Below are 23,006 nucleotides of genomic sequence, written 5' to 3'. Positions count from 1 at the left end.
GCACCTGGACTCGTCATCCCCATTTTTATTCCCCGTCCCTGTACCAGATCCCGTTCCAGCTTTTAACTCTGTCCTGTCTCGATTGGATTACCTGGTTCTGGACCACCCCGGATTTCCCAACAGACTCCTTGGACTTGTTCGCCCTGGCTACGCCCCCCGAGCGTCCTTTTCACCATCATCACGCCCCCCTGACTGTCAACCCCTCCTGATCCTCGTCGTCTCCTCCCCATCGTCCTTCTCCACTTACTTCCGGATTATACCGTCTGCATAGGGTCCTGAACTACACTTCATGGGAGCCTGGAACGGCTCCCATTACTGCAGGTTGCAGTTATTTATTCTAGTGGGCTGTTCAAAGAACTATAGTAAGAACATATGAACAGTTGCAGATAAAAGGAGTGTGCTTGGCCCATTTAGCTTGTGTGGTAGTTGTCACATAGCCTTCTCTTATTTGTAACAATGAGTTAAATTGATTTAAATTAGGAAGCCGTTTGGAATGGAATAACATCCGATGTTTAGGAAGTATTCATTGGGTGAACAAAAGAAAAATAAGTTTTAATGAATAAACATGACATTTAAAGTAAAAGAACCATTCAAAATCACTTTAAGTTGCAGGTATGGATAGACTAGATTAAGCACCTCATTGACAGTCTACTCACTGACCATTTAATTAGTTATTCAGTGCCTTTGGACTAAATCCACTGTTTTTGAATTAACTGGTTATATTAAAGGGAAATGTACAAGGTAGTGCATGTTTGAATATACCAGCCATAAGAAATAAATAATATAAATCAGGAAACCATCATGTAATAGTGTAATAAAAGAGTACTTAAAAGAAAATCAAGTTTGAACAGATCAACATTAACACATCTGTCTCACATTTTCCAAGGGTGCTTTTTTTCTGGAATGTGATTTATATTAATAAGCTAGTACAGGAAGACTGATGTCTTATTGTTTATCAAAATGATGGCATGTGTTTTAATCAATTTTTAATATGTGCCTTTGCATAATAGCCACATAATTCCAAAAATGCTTTTTAGATTCTTCCAAGGAGTAGCTGTCTATGCCACAAAAAATTCCATGTTACAAAAATGATATGTACTACTAAAACATAAATAACATTCCCGCTTTTATCATCCTTTCTCTTTATACTTTTTTCATTTTCTGTGTTTTTAAACATGTCCGCATCTCCTTCTCTCTTTATAAGACAAAAATGACCTTCTGCTTTCAAAGATCTTGAAAAAAGTCTTTGAATAGCTTACAAACAGTGATCTCATCCATGCCAGCTAAAAGCTTTTGTGGGTTTCAAGACATACTGTCAGAGTTTGGCAAATGTTGCACAACAGTTATATGTGTGAAAGCTGAACAAAAAGTCAGACAGTTTATTTGGACTGATATTCAGATTTTTTTAAACGTGAACTCAACGATCCCAGTAATATAAAATCAACACCACAGAAGGAGAAAGGAGAAATTTCAAGTCAGTTTTCTATTTTGTAATGTCGCCAATGTATTGTATGTCAGTTTTGGTGGTTAAACATAGCTACGTTCTATCTACAGTAATGGTACCTTGTTTAATATGAAATATTATTTCGGATAGTAGCAAAAAAAATACAAAAGGAATGATTCATTCAAGGTTGTAGTTTTACTTACATTCTTTTCCTTATGCATTTTTATTTTTCAGGGAAGATTCTTGTACCTGCAATCAGTTTTCTTAAGGATACATTTTGAATATCTGTTCTGCTGTGTATCTATCCATATGACCTTCCGGACTCTCACTGACCATGAAGGACAAAATATGGAATGAAGAAATCAATTCAGAGCCCATTCTCAGCAATGTCACAGCATTGCGCAACTCCCACAGTTGTGTATCAGCTTGGGCAAACACATCAGTGATGTGGGCATGACATCTCGGGGCTGTGAACATGAGATTGCATTTTTTGCTTTGAATGGCTGTTTTAAAAGTCGTAGTGTTGACTCAGCCACAAGGTGAGCATTCTTCTAAGGCAGCAAGTTGACAGTGTTTTGGGTCTGTACATCAGGAGTCCTGACTTGGCTGTAAATCTTGTTTTTTCACCTATGGTGGCTCAATAAGGGTGCTTTGGAAAGACATAATACCTTCCATGCTCATCAAGGGAATGTTTACTACCTGAACAGAGCTTAGTTCAAATTCTTCTTGCTTGTGTGCAAAGGGTGGGGCCTTTTAATAGACAGGAGAAAAAAACATACAGAACCAACCCAAGTAGCCTTATTTGAACACCACCAATTTTGTGGATGTAATGAAACACAGTATGACATTAAAATGTGTTTTATTTTAAATAAAATTTGCACCGTGTACCTAGGAAAGGAGCGATGTGCTTTCATACCAAGGCTCCCAAATCTTTGCTCTAGTATGTGAATGATAAGTTACCTGTTTGGGGAAAAAAAGAACTTTGTGTTTCGCTGGCTTTAAACTCATCTTCATTTTTCTGGTTATGTTCATTTTACCATGTAACGGTTTAGATGTGCCTCATGGCTACCTCTTTAATCGACACTTTCCTTGCTCCCAGCCCTACCTCTTTAAATTGGGAATGTATTGGAAGATGGAATCTGGCAATATATGTGGAAAATAAAAAGACTTAATGTATGTCAGGCTTTCAGGACACCCGCTGGCATTTATATTCGAAAAGAAATCAGCTTACTTCAGGCTCTTGCAATCCCTTTTAAAATGGTTTACCCTGAAAAAAATGTTCTGCACCACAGGCATCCACTGCAAATTAGCTTTTTAAATTGCTTGGGACAAAGCACATTAAGACCATAAGTCTTTTAGTTCTGTGATTATGCTGTGCAAGTGTGATGAAATAAAGATGTGAAAACACAAATGCAACCATGCGCAGCCCTTTAACGCATTTGTACTGAATAAAAGCTCATTTTTTTCTTGTTCTTTCCTAGTGATAACATAATGATGCCACAATCTAAATTTCTCACTATCTCATATCACCACAGCTGTCTGCAAAGCACTGTTTCCAGGCAACAGTACCAGACACTTCAGCCGCCAATATACTGTAGGGGTGTTCTGACCTGACAAGGTCTCTGGAGAAAAAACTGGGAACAGTTGGAATTGTCATTGTCTAATTTTTCCTTGTTTCTGGTCATTCTAGAATATACTCAGGCCACAGCTTTTGACGAAAAGCCTCAGTCCCTGGATGATTAATCTCACAGAACATTGAGAACTAGCAACACTGATTGAAATTTTAAGTGAAAAATAAATACATAATTACATAAGAGCAGATATGTAAGAGTAGCCCAGCAGCTGAAATTGTGCAATGGCAGATACAGCTGTTTATCAGGTTACAGAGTTCAGCAGCTGGTGATGCATATCATGGGGTTCCTGAACCTTATCTGATAATATTGTTTAGTTTGACTTGGGATGATCTGATGTGGAGGATCAGAGGGTTAAGGCTACTTCAATGGTCAAGGGTTTCCAATATGAAACTTGTAATTATTAACAAGCTGCACACATCCATGGAACTAACCTAGAAATGGTATTTTCTAAAAAGACCATTTGCTCAAATTTGCAAGTTACTCATTCCAAAATTAAAAAATAAAGTTCTAAATGCTTACTGAAATTTGCTCACTACAGTTTTAAATCTTACGTTTCACTGGGCTGCAGTGCAATAACTTATGGTAAATTATTTTACTTTTAAACTCTGGGATCAATCAACTTTTGCCCAGAGGAGTGTCAATTTGAACTGTTCTTCATTCTCGCTTCGAATAGGTTTTGTTCACTCTAAAAAAACATGCACAGCTTTTCAGAAAGGTTCAGATCATTCTTAAAGAAGCCATCTCATGCATTTTATGTGAAAAGGAGACTTTCAAGAGGCATGCGGGATCTGGTCTTTACATTTTAAAAGTTTTTAAAAAGTTAAGGGATCATGAACAGATTTTATTTGACAATCTTTCTTTGTCATGTTAGGAATGTATATTACCATTTTTCCAGCAGTGTGCCTGTTCGATTGTATAAGAAAGGTTTCTTCCCTAGTGCAGCCAGTGGAGAAAAAGAAACATTACTGAGAAACAATCTTAATGATGTACAGTATATCATTATTCACGCCATCATGCTCAAATAAGGACATGAAATTGAGAAGATCCCAAAAAGTTTATTGCAGGGCTTCCTGAATCCAATTTCTCTGGGGCTTGGTCTACTACACATACCTGTACAACCATATTCTCTCTAAGACTCTGCTTAAACTTGTTTTAGCTCTGGAAGTGTTTTAAACACCTTACATTCTAATTTAATGAGTCATAAATCTCTCCCAGTTGTAGCAATTGACTGGATAAACTCCAAATATCCTGACCAGGTCTAGTGCAAGTGTTCACATTACTCCTATCCTGGACAGAATCCTGACCAGGTCTAGTGCAAGTGTTCACATTACTCCTATCCTGGAGTTCTTGCACTGGCTTCCGGTCAAATTCCCCGTAGACTTTAAAATCCTCATGCTCACCTATAAGGCTTTACATGGCTTGGCACCTCAATACCTGTCTGAACTATTATCGCCCTACTCCCCACCTCGCAACCTCCGCTCTTCAAATTTTGCCCTCCTTACTGTCTCCCAAGCCCGTCTACATTGTACAGTGCCTTGCGAAAGTATTCGGCCCCCTTGAACTTTTCAACCTTTTGCCACATTTCAGGCTTCAAACATAAAGATATAAATTTTTTATTTTATGTGAAGAATCACCAACAAGTGGGACACAATTGTGAAGTGGAACGAAATCTATTGGATTTTTGAAACTTTTTTAACTAATAAAAAAATGAAAAGTGGGGCATGCAAAATTATTCTGCCCCTTTACTTTCAGTGCAACAAACTCACTCCAGAAGTTCAGCGAGGATCTCTGAATGATCCAATGTTGTCCTAAATGACTGATGGTGATAAATAGAATCCACCTGTGTGTAATCAAGTCTCTGTATAAATGCACCTGCTCTGTGATAGTCTCAAGGTTCTGTTGAAAGCGCAGAGAGCATCACGAAGACCAAGGAACACACCAGGCAGGTCCGTAATACTGTTGTGGAGAAGTTTAAAGCCGGATTTGGATACAAAAAGATTTCCCAAGCTTCAAACATCCCAAGGAGCACTGTGCAAGCGATCATCTTGAAATGGAAGGAGTATCAGACCACTGCAAATCTACCAAGACCTGGCGGTCCCTCTAAACTTTCAGCTCAGACAAGGAGAAGACTGATCAGAGATGCAGCCAAGAGGCCCATGATCACTCTGGATGAACTGCAGAGAACTACAGCTGAGGTGGGAGAGTCTGTCCATAGGACAACAATCAGTCTTACACTGCACAAATCTGGCCTTTATGGAAGAGTGGCAAGAAGAAAGCCATTTCTCAAAGATATCCATAAAAAGTCTCGTCTAAAGTTTGCCACAAGCCACCTGGGAGACACCCCAAACATGTGGAAGAAGGTGCTCTGGTCAGATGAAACCAAAATCGAACTTTTTGCCCACAATGCAAAACGATATGTTTGGCGTAAAAGCAACACAGCTCATCACCCTCAACACACCATCCCCACTGTCAAACATGGTGGTGGCAGCATCATAGTTTGGGCCTGCTTTTCTTCAGCAGGGACAGGGAAGATGGTTAAAATTGAGGGGAAGATGGATGCAGCCAAATACAGGACCATTCTGGATGAAAACCTGTTGGAGTCTGCAAAAGACCTGAAACTGGGACGGAGATTTATCTTCCAACAAGACAATGATCCCAAACATACAGCAAAATCTACAAAGGAATGGTTCACAAATAAACGTATCTAGGTGTTTGAATGGCCAAGTCAAAGTCCAGACCTGAATCCAATCGAGAATCTGTGGAAAGAGCTGAAAACTGCTGTTCACAAACGCTCTCCATCCAACCTCACTGAGCTCGAGCTGTTTTGCAAGGAAGAATGGGCAAGAATTTCAGTCTCTCGATGTGCAAAACTGATAGAGACATACCCCAAGCGACTTGCAGCTGTAATCGCAGCAAAAGGTGGCTCTACAAAGTATTAACGCAAGGGGGCCGAATAATTTTGCACGCCCCACTTTTCATTTTTTTATTAGTTAAAAAAGTTTCAAAAATCCAATAGATTTCGTTCCACTTCACAATTGTGTCCCACTTGTTGGTGATTCTTCACATAAAATAAAAAATTTATATCTTTATGTTTGAAGCCTGAAATGTGGCAAAAGGTTGAAAAGTTCAAGGGGGCCGAATACTTTCGCAAGGCACTGTATGGGTGACAGGGCCTTCTCCTGCTATGCCCCCAAGCTCTGGAACTCTTGTTGTATTGTTGTAATTGTAATTGTGTCCTATCTTGTGAAACCTTATTTATTGTTGTAGTCTTCTTATTTATTGTTATTGTCAACCTGTAAAGCGCTTTGAGAAGCCACCTTTAAAGGTGCTATATAAAATAAAGTTTATTATTATTATTACTTCATCATATGAATTATAAATGCGTGATCGATTTTTTTTTTTCTTCTGAGCCGAGGAAAATCCTCAAAATATGGTCATCTATAATACAAACATCTGATATTTTACAAGATGTCACTGATTGACCTTTCAGATATGTCCATCATTTCAGCTCATTGAAGTGTTTGAATGGATGTTCCCTTGCAGGAGACCAGGGAAAAACGGAATTCTGCAAATTTACCCAAGATGATGATGATAATAACTCCTTGCATATATATCGTGCTTGTCATGTCAGGCAAATTGCTTTGCAGTCATAGAGAAGAATTGAAGGTAGTAAAATAGATAACTGATGCAGAGATAGGAGATATGATGAAGGTGGCTGGATTCCCAGTGTTTTATTCAGTAAAAAGCCCTGCTCCAAAAAAGCAGGATCAGTCCTGTAGTCGAATAATAATACCTTTTATTTCTAACAGGCTTTTCCAATCCCAAGGATGAAAGTGTATAGTATTTAGTATTACTAGTATTAATAGTTGAGTCTATACTGTAGTTGGCCCCAACTAGCTCTGGTAGAGCATGAGACCCATGTGACAACATGTGGTGTCTGCATAGAAACACACCTGAAAATCCCATCTGTGGAGTGACACGTCATTTACTTTGCTGTTGGGACTGATACTATGTTATAGTCATGAGTGGGGTTAGATATACAGTAAATATAAATGGTGTGAAAAATGAGGGTTGATTTGCGTGTGTGAAGGAGTTGGAGGTAGCAGCAGTTGGGAGCTAGGGGCTTCACCAGATAGTCCTCAGCTGGAGCTGGTGTGCGAGAGTGAGCAGGGATGTCTGTGACCAACAGGAGGGGGGTTTTCAGGGCACTGCAGAAAAAGCCTGAGTCATCAGAAAAGAATGCTGACAATCCCCGTCCTGTTTTGCCAGGCTGTGTGCAGACTGGTACATTTCAAAGATGCTGAACCATTTGCTACAGAAAATTGCCCACCGTAAGGATGCCCTAATTTGCCAATAAAACATTTTGGCTCCTTCTTCTTTGTGTATTTTGTGAGTTTGGTTGGCTTTTTTAGGATCCCTTACATTTTTGGGGCACCTTCATCATGTGATCAGCAGAATGTGTTTTTCAAGTAGATCATGGCAAAGTTGAGGAAGATTACAAATTATAGCTTGCAATACAGCTTTCTGAACAGTGAAGACTATTCAAAGAATTCAAAAAGTTCACTCCCCAGTCTTCTTCAAAACTTAAGAGTAAAACATGAATCAAGGAGCATAAACAGAAGCCCTGTGAAGTGTTTAGAAAACTGAACACACATGGGCAGTTGTGTCCACAAGGAGTTGTGAAAACTGGGAACAAGCTACCCAGCCATGTTCTTGAAGCTGCCAGTATCACTTCTTTTAAGAAAAGGCTGGATGAGATAACATGACTTTAGTGACGTGATGGCTCTCAGAAGAAATTTCATCTTGTATGACTCAAGACACCAAATAAGCACTATTAAAAAGACTGCTCATGGTATTTAGTCAAGGTCTGGAGGCGTCAGAGGGAAGGGGTCCCCACTTTTTTTATTAGTGTGTATAATTCAGTAGAATGATAAGCGAAGCCTTTTCAACTGCTTAACAAGGAAATCTTGTTTGTTTACTGAATTAAGTCAAATTAATGCCACATTAGAAGAGCTTGAACGATAGAAAATGATTATGATTACATAATAAGGAAATGAATGCTGCCACAAATTCTTGAAAAACTGTACAATGTTAGCTTTTTATGAGCTTTGTGCAGTTATAAAGATTCAGCTGATGAGTGATTTGTTGACGTGATAGCCCTTCGCTCTTTTTCAAATTAACATCAGCTTTTTAAGAAATAAAAGGTATTTTGTCTAAATTAGAGATTTCAATGGATTTGTAACATTGCTCATACCACTGAAACCGGAAAAAAAAACACTTTAGAATCTAAACATTTCTGTGAATTCACCTTACAACACACAATATGGTCTTGAATGTTAAAAAAAGAGGAAATGCTTGTGTTTAACTAATGGAAGCTGCATGATTTACAGACGGTTACCCCGACAATCCAGCTGTGCAGATTCAACGTCAACATTGTGATGAGGCCAGGCCAAAAATGGTCTGATTTTCAATCAGCTTGGGTGTGATATTCGCACTTTTTACCAAATAGATCTTGCCGACAATGACTACTTACTTCCAAACCAACTAGAGAGGCCAAATGGATGCCTCTCATTTGTAACCATTCTCATAAAAAAAAACAGGGCACAGTTTGTAAGGGGAATGTTAACCCTGTAAATTCCAGTAAGGGTTTGGACAATCTGGGCTTCTTAAACTTGTTCATTAATTGAACTGGCAAAGTAATTCCTTACTCTTCCACCTGATCTGTTGTATAGTGGGGCAGCTGGTGTACTGTATAAAAGCAGATGGGTGGAGCTGCACTTTAGGGGTACATGAACAATATGTAAAGGCCTTTAGAATAAAAAACACTATAGAACTACAAGCAAGTCTTTTACTTTGTTGCTGTTTATCATTTCATAAGATCATAGAAAGACACATTGGGTGGTATTTTGTTCTCAGGTGGCACTGCAGGTAACGACATCATCCCCATTTTATGTTCTTTGTATATTAGAATGGTAATACAAAAATCATGTTGTATTTACCTTTCGGTTTTGTCGCTTGAACTTCATTGTACTCCTATTTTAATTTCTTTACTGCTCATGGTGTTATTGAAGTGATCCAAGGATCTCATCCAGCTGTTTCTTGAAAGTTACTTATACTGGATATTATACCAGGATCTAGATAGTTAAAAATAAATTCTGAAGAGCAGCTGATCTAGTACAGATCCTTGTGTTGTTTCACTAATTGCATCATCCCACTTTGAATATTCACCCCTTATCTGTACTTAGTTTTCTATTAACCAGTTCTCAATACAAACACACACATTTCCCTGAATGCCATCTGCCTGTAATTTGAGAATTCATCTTTTATGGGGAAGTTCATCACAGGCCTTCTGAAAAATCTAAATACACCATATTGGTGTATATCTATTACTATCACTGTTGATTCAAAAAACTCCAATGAGATGATGATACAAGAATGTTGCATTCTAAAACCATATCAACTATTCACTATTTCCATATCCTCTAAATGAGTTCCAGTAATTGTTTCCATAACTTTACATGTAATAGAAGCCATATTTCAGTATTCCTGGTACCCAAAACACTTCTCTAAAATGCTGTTTAAATAAAGAACTGTCTTCTGCTGCCTGAATGCAGCATGTTGTTAACTTACGACATCAGGAGATAACTCACTGGTTTGAACTTCTGGTTGAGGGGGTATAGTGGCACCTAGTGGCAAACAAATTCATACGAGAGCAGAACTTTAGCCAGGACCCACCCTTTACATGACTATTTTTAGGAACAGTGCTCTGAGATCTTTAATGACGCGAGATGTCAGCACAATTTCTCATCTAAAGCACAAGAATAAACATACTACAATAATAAACATTAACAGAGAAATGCAGCAAAGAGAAGGATATACATCCTTCAGATGTAGTCTATCTATCCATATTCTAACTGCTTCTTCCAATTTAGGGTCTCGGGGGAGCTGGAACCTATTCTGGCAAGCAAAAAAGTGCAAGGAAGGGAAGCTAGTTCATCACAGGGCAGACACAAAGACACATAGATACTCACACCTAGAGCCAAATTTCCCAGAAGCCAATTAATCCACCAGTATGTTTTTTGAACTGTGGGAGGAAACCCCCACAAACACAGGGCCAACATACAAACTCCACACAGACAGCACTCTGGGTCAATAATTGACCCCAGGGCCCCAGTGCTGCAGAACAGCAACGCTAATTACTGCACCACCACGCCAACCTGGTGTGTTCTAATAAACCCTGAAGCTCACACAGAGATGTGTACACACACAACATAATTAAAATCATGCAAACCTGTGTCTGGATCTTGCTGTTGTCCATGAATGCGAAGTCTTGACACAAGGACAAACCAACAGGAACTTGAGGATTAGGGTGGTTGGGACATATTTTAAAACACCGATCTTAGAACAAATAGCTGGTGAGATTTTTTAATACTGTAACAAAAACACTTCAGCATGGTGACAGAAAACTATTTCAGTTAATGCATTAAACTGTCTTTCAAAAGAAAACAGCAACAGCACTAATGATAAAAAAATGAACATCAAATTAGGAGACACTAAATTAAAAAAAAAGTCGATTCCATTTCTAGTCCTCAAACAACAAGGCTTAGTCCTCTACTGCCCTCTTCTGTTCCTCACCCACTACAACAGAATAGCATTACTTTCTCCATGATTGTGCAAGCTCAGTTTAATGTAACACACCTGAATGTTATATGCAGGCTCTCTTTTGAGTAGTTACTCGAGAGTTTACTAAGACATTCTTTGATTGAGAGGAAAAAAAAATCTAAAAGCAATTTTTGAACTGCTTTGAATAAACAACTAAGGCATAATCCATAGCCAACACAATTTGAAAGCCACGCCTTCCATTATACAATCAGTATAGAATCTATTCAATATATATACTGAAAGTATTGGCACCCACCAATCTACAACAATGATATAACTTGCAGACAGTGGACCTACAAAAATAAGACGACACATCTCTTCTAAGGCACAGATTACAACTGAAACTATGAAATGATTGGATAGTGTCACTTGGAGGTGACAAGAGTTGGCCATTTCTTTGCAGTTATACCATTTCACCATGAATTAAATCAGGAAATGGGTAATTTGATTTTAACAACATGTTGCATGCAAATCAGCTAATCCTGGATTCTGTTATATTTTTAAGGAAACATTTTTGATCAACATGCATGCCTTTAAGGAAATTAACCACCACTATTATTGGAGCTTGGGGGACTGTTAAAAGTAAAAATGTTGCTGAACACAAGGGGAAAGTATTGTTTGGAATGGACACGAACGACATTAGTTCATGGATAATTTATTCCAAGCAGAAATTTAGATACTGAACAAGTTGGTAAACCCGGAAACAGTGAGATGAAATCCTCTCATGAAGGAATTAAAATTTGGGCCAGTGCAGTTATGAAGCAGGTACTACATTAGATCACAAAAATAAATGTGAACTTTCAGAAGAAAATCCCAATATTTTGATTATAGCTAAGTGGTTTGTACTGGAAAGAATTCAATACTCTTCACTTTAAAAAAAAATGGAAGGGAGGTTAAGCAGAGAAACTAACAGAAGAAAAACTAGAGCATACAAAGCTAACTACAACAATACTGAAAATACTGCTGAACCCCACCAAAAAAAACCCCAACGTGATCTTGATCAAAAATCAAAGCCAACTGAAATCCCCGGGAGAAAGGTTAAAATGTAACAAACAGCCAATGAAGTTATAATGGGGAGATTTTGGTATTCAAGGTTTCTGATTTACTGATCCAAACTAAGTTTTTATACAGTACTGTAAACATCAGAGCTTTGCTCAAGCCTGTGAATGCAAAGGTGTTTTTATCTTTGCTTAAAATTAGTATGATAATATTATAACTGGCAGAATAGAAGGCACACTGATTAAAACGATCATGCTTAAGGTTACATGTCTAAAAAATAAAGCCCCATTTACATCATCACAAGTCTGTTTTATTATGTGACTTTGTACAATACAAACAAAAAATAAAAAACAAAATACAGAGATGCAGTACATGAACAAAGCTAAATGTGGAAATGACTAGGAGGGCAGCATACCCAACTCTGATGCAAGTAAGGAGATACCAGCTTTATTACAGAGAAATGGGCATTTGTTCTTTGACTCTTAACCGCCTAATGCAGTTACTGAAACAAGTTAACAATGTTTATTCCCCAAAATGCTAACATACAAAATCACTATCATTTTTAGCAGGGCCAATATATGAAAAAAAAACAAACACCTAAATTAAACATTAAATGAAGTAATATATAACGATCCTGGTTAGATTATTTAAATTAATAGAAGTGGTAGAAGCATAAAATTTGGGAAAAGAAAGCAATAACAAATGTTATAAAAAAAGCCTGAGGTGCATTTTGGCCTATAAGTATCGCCTTTAATCTTGTCTAAGTTTTAAGGTGAGAGATCTCTCCATTGGTCATAATGTGTTAGACTATGTTGTATAGAATGCAGCACGGTATGAAACTCGTGTTATACTTAAAGCATAGAAAATAATATTTATGGCATTTTGTTTAGAAACACCTTAAGTTATTGACATTGTGGAAGAACAGGTTTATTTTTGTAAACAATCAACCACCAGAACATGATTGTACAATAGTAAAACAAATAGTTTCTCTGCTTACAGCTGTAGACATCAGTTAAAATCAAGGGAATAACAATTTAGCATGTTTAAGTGCAGTCTGTCCACGGTTTTTATAAGATGCAACCAAATTAAAATTTTGCGGACAAAGACCATACTGATCTGGCGGTGTGGCATGCTAATGCATCCGATAATCATGACAGAACTGGTACATGGCTGGTTGACAAAACCAAAAATAAACACCCAACGTCCAGGCTGGAATATTGGCAACTAGTACATCGTTACGTGGTGGTCCTGAAAAACTTTAAAAGATCTTCCCCTTCTTTTGTTTCTTTTCCAAGGTCCTAAAGGAAAGACGGAAAATGACAGGTTAGTGTGAAATACGCTGCGTGCTATGCAAGTGTGTGCAGACTGGTATATCGCAACACTGAAACAACAGTTCAAATGTAATAAAAAGATCCCCAGTCCAACTTGTTTTCCTGAAATGATGACTGGATGCAAAATGTTCCTTTTAGCCTTTTCACCTGGGATAGCTTACAGCCTCTTTTGCAACAGGGAAATGTTGCACTTTCACCGAATCGAAGCTTCAGCCTTGGCCTCTTGACCTCTAGCAGGAGAAATACATGCGGTTGGCTGATCTAATGGAAGCTAAAAACCGCTGGGAGCATTCAAACTCACTTTCATGGCACCATCAGGTCTCCCCTCCTATCTTGACATGATTTACAAGGAGCTCTATCCTGCTCAGCCCAGCACGCCTAACACCAGCCACAGAGCTGGTGTTTCTACCATGGTCATATCCTTATCGCATGGTCATTCAATGCACAGCTGCCAGTTTTATTTTAGGATGGAGTGAAATATTCCTCATCCCCCCAAACTATTTCAAATGATTAATAATCATGACAAGAATTAGTATTTACCACCTGTGCAGAGGAGACTGAGTGCTACAGTTGGTTACCTGGAAGCGTCGAGCTTCTGCTGTTCCAACAGCCGCTGCTGAACCTCCCAGCTCGACTTTTCTTCCTCAAACTGACGCCGCTTCTCCTCCAGCTCCTTGTGTTGAGCTTCCAGGTTCTTCTTCATCTGTTCATGGCGGCGCTGAAGCTACAGAGGCGACAAGCGTGCAAAACACGCAATTTTACCCTCAATAGATATGAGTGTTTTACTTTCGTCTTTCTGAAACGGTTTGCCAGCACATTTCAATGCATCATTTTTCTAAAAAACTTAACACACTCCAACAGCGATCACTTCAATTGAAAACGTTCAACCTGAAGAAGGCTCCACGGCCAAAACATTGCGTTTTCTTTCTTCCCTTTTCAGTATGGAATAAACCTTTTTTACTTGTTCCTTTGCAGCCTACGCATACTGATGCAGCTACCCACCTGAACTAGTTAATCAGGATGGCTCACTTCTAGTTCCTCATCATTTCAGTTAATGGTATTTTATATCAGAAAGATACACAGAACAAGCACCCTTTTAAACTGCCTGGAATCTGTAAAATCTCAAGATGAGATACAATTTCCTAAATACCGAACACTACGTGTAGCTGTCCTAAGCTGTTCAGCTTATGGTACTGCTTCTGCAGTGATTGATTTTCCACCAAATGGACCAAGTAGAAGTACTTTAAATACCATATGTACCCAACATTTTTAAAAGTATTATGAACAATTAATTTTAACTGTATATACCTCTGCCTCCGAGTCCTTCAGTTTCTGGATCTTCTCCTTGACTTTCATCTCAAAGACCTGCTCCATTTCCATCTCCATCTTCTTCATCTTGGTCACGTGCTCTCTTCTCTCCTCCTCCATCTGAGCCAGTGGGCTTCTACAAGAGTGGCAAAGAACCACAACGGAGTCAAACAAACCACCCTTTCTAACTTGCCGAGCACATCCCCAAAACTCTGAACGAATAGAAGTAACTGCCAACAATGATGTGATTTTAGTCCTTTAAACATAAGTTGTTTTTTCCCCTCCTTGTACTGTTATTAGTAAATTTAGAAATGTTGCTACCAAAACAATTTTTAACAGTAAAACTGCATAACCGTTTTTCAAATTTGGATTCTTTTTCTTCTGTGCTCCCAATCAGGAGCGAAAAGAACAGAAGTCCAATTCAACATATTTAAAGAACCAATCAGTCAGTGAATTTTTGACGGTACTGTGTGTTTATTAATCCCAAGGCAAGATAATAAAAATAAAGCAAAAATCACATCAAAGCTCTGATACAAGCCTGTTGAAGAAAAGGAGGGAGCACAGAAATAGGCACAAGCAAACAATCTATCCCTGTGGAAGTCCCAGTGATCCACAGACAGTTGCACAGCAGCCCTTAATGCATTAGTAAATGAAGCTTGCTTAATTTTAGAGAAATCTGAAAGCAGGCCAACATCGATTTCCAATTGTGGTGGTTTACTGGATCAGCATATCTGGAAATAGAAACTTTAATGCTTAATCAATTTACACTGGGAAAAAAAAAGATCAGTTCTTCAGCTCACCCATACTACAGGATCTCTTCAGTGCCTGCACTCATTAGATAATTATAATGAGCACATCGCTACGGTATAAACTTACAAACACAGTACTGGACAGAGTTCTAACAGCAAGGAGAAAGCATGCAAACCACCTGCAGGAGTATCACATAAAATGAACAGAAGTCAAGTCTCATCTCGGGTTTTGGAAGAACTTAAATGACCACTTACATGCCTTCAACTGTGTCAAATCTAAAAAACAAAAACACACAAACTTAGCATGCTGAAAGTAAACCATGCACTAAGCAACTATTAAAAAGAGGGGAAGGTGGGACAAATCAATAAGGTTGTGGCAAATCAAAACTGTATTTAAATGAAATACAAATAAAATGTCTGCTGTGTGTTGGCACGCTTCGGATTAGTAGTGGCTCCACACTGCATTGCTGAGGGTTAGCTGGCTTTAATTTCAATTAGAGGAGTGGTGTGCAGCAGTGGTGTTAAAGCTTTCATGCCATCCTAGACACCAGCAAGGAGACCACTGAACTCTTCAATGCTGAACTGGCAAACCTGACCTTTAGGAACTCCGATTAAACCCTTATTAAAAAGGCATGAGCACAAAAGTCAACTGCAGTGTTAATGTGTAATGTACACAGACACAGAAGATGGGACAATAAAATGCCAACAGATGCAAAATAGGGAATGACAAAGTGACAAGATGTATGGCACTAGTTATCATAAACCAATCGAGTTTATCAATAACAGGTGTTTAGGTTGTGTAAAAGTCCACTGCAACATTTCAGATAGTAACACTCTCAGGCAGTGACAGACTGATAGTTCAGGCACTGCTCTTACATTTTTCAAACTTAATTCAACTGCGTCTCCTGATGCCAATATCCCAATATTACTTTATTCCAAACTGGCACCAAATATCAAGGTTCAGCATGAGGTCTGAGCAGCATGTATTTGTAATGTCAACTCAAGCATGAAAAATGTATTACGTCATCTTCAGATTAAACAGTCATGTGGACATCTAACACCATACCACTGTGGAGGTGACCTACTGCATTTCTTATATGCCTAGCATCAAAACCCCTCATCTCTTAAGTAGCAAGATCACTAAGATATCAGGAAAATGACAATCTTTTTTTAAAAGGTGCTATGATATTTTTTTAACAGACATGTCCACAGGTCCTAGATCAAATTAAAATTTATCATCAAGGGATTGATCAACAGGGTGTAGAGAGTGGTGTGTCTGGTCACAGTTGGATCCAATACAAGCTGTAAATCTGTGACATGCAATAAACCAGACTGAAAATGCTAAGTTTGGGGATTCTGTCTCATTCCTCTTGTAGAGCCTGGACAAGTAAGTGCCTTCTTGCTGAACTCTGAGCCCAAGATGCCACCAGTCATCTCTACTCATTTCACACACCATTCAAGGGGCTCAAGTCTGGTGAACGGGGTATTTACAGTATAACTGTTATATTTTTATCTCGCAAGACAACAGTTGTTGCACCTGCACAACTACTTTCAGTCAGAAATGTTCAGACCTTTAAAGTCACATCAAAGATCTAATAACTATTTTATCAGGAATGGAAATCCCCAGACCAAAAAGAATTTCACAACATACACTATTATAAATTTAAATACTTAAATATTAAAGACTTACTTGGTGAGCTGTCCCTTATTCTTGTTGTTATCTACTCCGTTGTATGTAACAGCTGCCAACTTCCTGCTTCTATAGTTCTCATAGTGTACATTATTGGTAACATCCTTCAGATCCTGCATGTGAGTTCTGAAAATGAGCAAACATTTTCCAATTAAAATGTAGTACAGTTCACAATATTATAAAAATGATAAATACATTTCAACACATTTGATAATAAACAGTTAATTCTAATTATCTATATTTCCTTACCTGATCAGCATGTTCCTTAGAATTGTGAAATCACAATGCTCTCCGTTTTCCACTGCAAACAGGAAAGTTAAAAAGTTCAGATTTCAAGTACATTTGTTGAACAGCGAAATTTGAAAGAAGTTTACTTTAAATTAGGAATACATTGAAATAAGTCCAAAAAATTAAAAAAAGGTGAAAAAGTTAATTGATTTGCCAGCTGTATTATTTAGAATTTAGAATGAACAGCTCACTGATTTGCTACCTCAAGGGAATAGATGCATCTCTGTACCATCTGGAACTGAATAATTCCTTCTCCTTGTGACCAGGCTGTATACTTGCATTTCTGCATTGCTGATCCTGGTACACATGAAGGAAGACTAACACTCAAGTCTATTCATCTATGTGCAGATGAAGACAGAGAACTGCAGCATACTGACTTAACTCTTCCTAGACAGATATGATAACCCAAGGTCGCCAAACTCATTTGTGATGGCAGATAAAATGAAATTAAAATGTTCTTTAAGCAGGGCAAACACACCATAAATTTCAGAAATACTACGTAGAACCATTGTGTAGTATGATTTTCTAGAGTTTTGGAATTTTGGAGTTTAACTAAATGCTCCCTTTAAAATGTTATTAACAATCATCAACTAGTATAATTAACAGTGACTTCACAATGTCTGGACATTGTGTTCCATCCATCCAGCCTACCCCAGCGAGCCATGGGCGCAAGGCAGGACACACTCTGGATGGGACACCAGTCCATCACAGGCCACACACAGACAAATACGCACACACTTACACCAGGGCCAATTTTCCCAGAAGCCAATTAACCTACCAGTATGTCGTTGAGTTGTGGGAGGAAACCTATGTGAACATGGGGAGAACATACAAACTCCACACAGAGCGCCCCCAGGTCTAAAATTGAACCCAGGGCCCCAGCGCTGCAAGGCAGCAATGCTCACCACTGCGCCACTATGCCACCCCTGGTGGAAGAAAAAATGGGCAACCATATGGACAAACCTTGCTATCTGAATGATATATTTATGATTTTTTTTCATTGAAATTTTCACTATAATGACAGCACTAGCCTCAACCCTACTGCCAGTGATTCAGGCGTTACCTGCCTTGAACCAAGGGAAAGAATTACCCTTGGCTAAAAAACTTCAAGTGACAGAAAAGACTGAAAAAAGAGACAAGTGGTTGAAAGACATTTGTATTGCCTTGAATTTAACTGTGCTGTGTACATATTCAACATTTTGTGCATACTATAAGACTGTATAAACAAGTTTCATGATGTACCAGGTTAAATGGAGTAATTATCAAAATTGTGGAATAGATTTCTTCAGATTTTAATAATACAGTACTCTTAAAGTAATAATCTGAACAAATTAGGTTTGCATGCCAAAGGATGGGTGGATATTTATGTAAACCGCAGAACTGAAATGCAAGTTAAACAGGCCCGGGGATTAGTGATCAGCATCACCTATAAATTAAGTTTGAGGCCTGACAACACTAACAGCACTGTGATAAAACAAGGCCAGCTGCTTTTCTTTGTTTTCAGTATAGGTTTATTGTTTTAAACTGGGGAAAAAAAAGAGGAAAAGGCACAGTTAAAGGATGTCAAAAATTCACTTTTACTGTTGTTCTTTGATAAATAGCTATCAGTTCTAAATAAGGCATGTCACAACCCATCCTAAAACAGCATAACGGCAATTAAAATTAGACTGAATTCCAGAGCCCAAAGTTCATCTCAGGGTGCTGCATTTAAAAAAAACAATGCTTATAATACCCTGCAGGGGGAGACAAGGTCACTCTTTTGAAATATGGAAGAATGACCTCAGATTAGACTCGGTGGAACACCAATATTTATGAATACTACAGCAGTGGACAAAGCCCAGGTTGTGTTATATAGCCAATAACTCAACCATGGCACCTAGGCTCTGTCCAGCTAAGCAAACTGCAAAAACCAGTCCATAAGTTTAGTGCTTAATAACAAAAACATACAAAAGGAGGATTTAAAACTTTCCCGTTAATTACAAATTATACTAAGGGTTATATTCAGGGTTACTTTTTAAATACCGATTAGACATAATAGAAAGTGTAACTGTAATTCTGTTACTGTAAAAATTCTAAATCTAGAAAATGTTGTATATTTGCAAGGACAGTCTTGTGCTGCACCTGACTTCAGTAAAAATGAAAGTAAAGTTTTTGGTTAGAGTGTTAGAGTGCTAATACCATTACGCAAGCTCTGCTTTTACACCACAAATTGTGTGGCTAATGTGGCTAAAATGTTAAAAAAAAATAAAAGCATGAACAACACTCAATGTCAGTAGTAAAAAAACTATTGATTGGAAAGAGTCTCTGTGAGCTAAATGCAGAAAAAGTATTAAAACAAAAGAAATCAGTAATGTTATCTTTTGCAAGGAAACACGTATTTTTTTCTCTGTTTAGAACAACCATCTCAACCCCATATTTGTCATCTAAACCTGGAATATATGCTTATGTTTGTATTTTTAAAGAGTCCTTTTATGCTGTATGAGTCAGGAAAGACAGTAGATGTGTGGTATGATATATGGGGTATTTTCAGCTGAAACACAGAAAGGGATGGAAGTATAACCAATATTCCTTAGAAGAAAATGTAATTTTTTTGCATGAATGTTTGGTCATGTCTGAAGAATTCCGAGCCTGTCGCATCTAAAGGCAAAATACCTTGACATCTGGGGGACAGCCTTTATCTCAAGATGAATGTCAGATTCCACAAAACTAAGAAAAAAACCCTTGTACTTAAACACACAAAGTATTACAGTAAAAAAAGCTTACTATACATAAAAATTTGATCAGGTTTGGTTGTGGTTTTTTAAAGACTTATAATTGCATCTTATTGTTATATAAAGTTAAAGGTCTAATGTGTTGCACAGTTTCTCAAATAAAGTATGATCATTCAAACAAATGGCATTAAATATTGCAAGACACTCATATGCGTATATTGTATTGATATTTTCTTCTTCTTTTTTAATGTTTATTCATTATTAAAAATAAATAACTACAGACTACAGGCCAGGGACAACATCTCAATTTGTGCCCATGTTAATTGTAAAATGCAGGCTCCCTGCTACATGTAACTTTATAATGACAACAGAACTCAGCATGATACAGAACCCCATTCACAACATGATTGCAATGTTGGCTTTGTTTATTCAGCTTTAAAATGTGCTGCAGAAAATGCATCAGTTCTGTTTCTTAATCAGTCACATGGAAAGATAGAGAGAGCCTTTATTTTGCATGTTTTCATAACCCTGAATACAAATGAGAATTATATCCAGACAGTTTCAGAACGGTCTTAGCTTACAGCCACTTCCATCAGAGACCATCAGAGAAATCATAAGGTGCTTACTGGCTCTTCAGACGGGTGAAGAGAAAGCCACTTAACTAAGGACCATATGAGTAACAGAAATTTAATATAAATAAAGCATTAGAAAGAAATCAAAATAGTTTAAAGGCTTGATTAAAGAAGAGAGGAAAACATTGATTAAATAGGTCATGCTGAGACCGTGGAACGCACTACAGAAATCAAAAAGAATATTCAATTTTTGTCACAATACTAGGAAAAATATACTGCTCTAACAGCAGAATAAAGACTAATAACTACAGTTTGGCAACTTTTCTTCAATAAAGACCGTATGAAGGCTACTTTACCATCTTTAGCATCAAACTGTATGAAACTGAATTCTAAAATAAATGAGGGATATTAATGAGACACAAATCTCTTTAAGTGAGGTAGTTATAATGTTATATAGATTTGATTATTAATATGGGAATAACATTACCACTGTAATGTACATTCGAGGGCAATATCCCACAATGAGATATACATAGTTACAGTTACAAACTTACAATGGACTTGATACCACTCTCTGCAAAGATACAAGCTCAATTAATATTTGGAATTATCACAGTATCTTCTAGAGATGAAAGAAAGGGAATCTAGAGTATTGGTCATTCACCAAATTAATGTGAAAACAGAACTGTGGCAGAAAATCTGAGAATTTTGCCACTTGCCATTTTTCTCTTTCTAGTTTGTCACAGCCTGTTTTTATGTCAGCACTATGCAAGCTTCCTGTCTGATACATACTTCAAAGCACAGTCACATCCTGTGAAAGGTTTTAAAATTAACAATAGTTTTGGTCTCCTGTCAATAGGAAAAAACCTTAAAGATCACAATTCTTTTTTTTTTCCCATTTGTCTTTAAGAACGGACTTAACCACAAGTCTATGGAAAATACAAGGGGACTAGAAGTTAATTCATACGAGGGATGCTTTTTTGACATTCAATGTTTTTTATGGTCTATTGAATTGAAAGTTATTATCAGTAACATTTGATTGAGAGAAATCAATGTCTGAAATGAAATGCAATTCAATTTTGTACTTGTGCAACAATTTATAATGTTTGTAACTGAGGAATGCTTATATATATATGTATCCCAAATATTACCCCTAGTTATGTGCATATAATAAAGTAAAGAGATGCTACAAGAATTATTATAACAGCATAATCCTGTAAAGGTTATCTCTCTGTGGGATTTTGCATTGAAAAAGTTAAATAACAGATCAGACAGTCTTTTATTTGGAAGAAGCTCTACTAATTTAAAGTAACAATTATAGTTCCTCCTTAAATTCCCCATGAAAACCAAACCTTTTCTATAAAGACCACTGTTAGTGGCAAATCTGATATAGAAAGGGGAGTATTCAGAAAGTTATCTATTACGATACAGCTATAAAAATTGAAGGGAGTTGTGTGTATTTAAATTGATTCTGCTACAGAGACTGACGTCTGGTTACAGAAGTAAACCTTTTATGAAGATTCACAAGATGGGGCTGGAAAATGTGGTTTGAATAACATAAACCACATGTACATCTCTACTGAATAAGGCAAACTGATGAGAATTCCACGCTGGGAAACAGACTGAATATGCACTTAGGTTTTATAGAAGATAAAAATATGGGATGAAATGTGCAAAATGACACCTTATTATTGGAATAATAACCTCAAAAATAAATCAGTAAATCTTAAATGCATGAATGCCACTTGCTAACATAAGAATCAGGTAAAGCAAATGCAATGCTTCTTTTGCATAATCCCACCAAGCCTTAGGTTGAACAATGTATACATGCAGTAAATATAGTCAGTGTAAACCCAATTTCATACTGAATAATCATAATTCTTCCTAAAAACTAAATTTTATGTTTGAATGTTTGAAACAGCTGTTTTAAAGCAAAAGTACATTAGTCGACAACCAAAATAGAAGACTCGCATTTTCAAATTTTGTTGCCCTACCTTCAGCAACTCCCCATGGATACTGTCTTCCTCGCACTCGTTTTCCATTGACTTCTATTATAGTATTGCTGCCTACTACTGCCAGTGGTAAACGGTCCTGTGGAGATATGATGAAGGGGTAATACCACCTGTACTTCCTGATCTTTAAACCTATAATTTGCTAGAAAGTCATTTAGCACATTAAGTAGATCAGAACAAACAGAGATCGGTTACATTCTCATTGTGCGCTAATATTCATCGAATCTTAATTCTGAACAGAAGGCCAAACTAGTCAAAGAAACATTTTCAGAAATATATTTGGAAATGTTTTGAATTCTTTTACATCCCTGGTATTTCCTGCACTTAAAAAACACTCCGAAAGAAAAACACCAATAGCTGCAAATTACAGCTGTGTCATGCCAGCATATGTCACTATACAGTCTGAAGTAAAATACTAAGGAAAAAGAATTTGTATCAGTAAAGGTCTCCTGTGGTTTTGGTTTAAATGGCTGCATTGACCAACATAAACTAACAGCTTCAAGGTCAGGCACATCTTACTGACACAACAGTGCTGTATTCCAATAATCTGTATGCAACATGGCTGTGGAACTGTGATGTGATGGATCACATGTTTGCTTGTCTTCA

At 37.5% G+C, this 23,006-nt stretch overlaps 1 protein-coding gene across 3 annotated transcripts in view; it reads right to left on the bottom strand.

Annotated features, from left to right (window-relative positions):
* Positions 1 to 12,027: 12,027 nt before the first annotated feature.
* The window catches only part of septin7a (septin 7a), a 43,294-nt gene continuing 32,315 nt past the window's right edge, over positions 12,028 to 23,006 (bottom strand). For 2 of the 3 annotated variants that reach the window (XM_088601694.1, XM_088601692.1), the window contains 6 exons: positions 22,383 to 22,479; positions 17,067 to 17,118; positions 16,818 to 16,943; positions 14,379 to 14,514; positions 13,649 to 13,794; positions 12,028 to 13,037 (listed from right to left, as the gene is read on the bottom strand). In XM_088601694.1, coding sequence (XP_088457820.1) covers positions 12,998 to 13,037; positions 13,649 to 13,794; positions 14,379 to 14,514; positions 16,818 to 16,943; positions 17,067 to 17,118; positions 22,383 to 22,479 — 597 coding nt within the window. In that variant the 3' untranslated portion in view covers positions 12,028 to 12,997. Of the gene's footprint in view, positions 13,038 to 13,648; positions 13,795 to 14,378; positions 14,515 to 15,382; positions 15,404 to 16,817; positions 16,944 to 17,066; positions 17,119 to 22,382; positions 22,480 to 23,006 lie in introns of all 3 variants that reach the window. The other variant, XM_088601693.1, reaches the window with a different exon arrangement.

This window comes from Lepisosteus platostomus, chromosome 12 (assembly GCF_059453375.1).
Source record: "Lepisosteus platostomus isolate fLepPlt1 chromosome 12, fLepPlt1.hap1, whole genome shotgun sequence".
Taxonomy (NCBI): Eukaryota; Metazoa; Chordata; class Actinopteri; order Semionotiformes; family Lepisosteidae; genus Lepisosteus; species Lepisosteus platostomus.
This window is presented reverse-complemented; position numbering and strand designations above follow the sequence as displayed.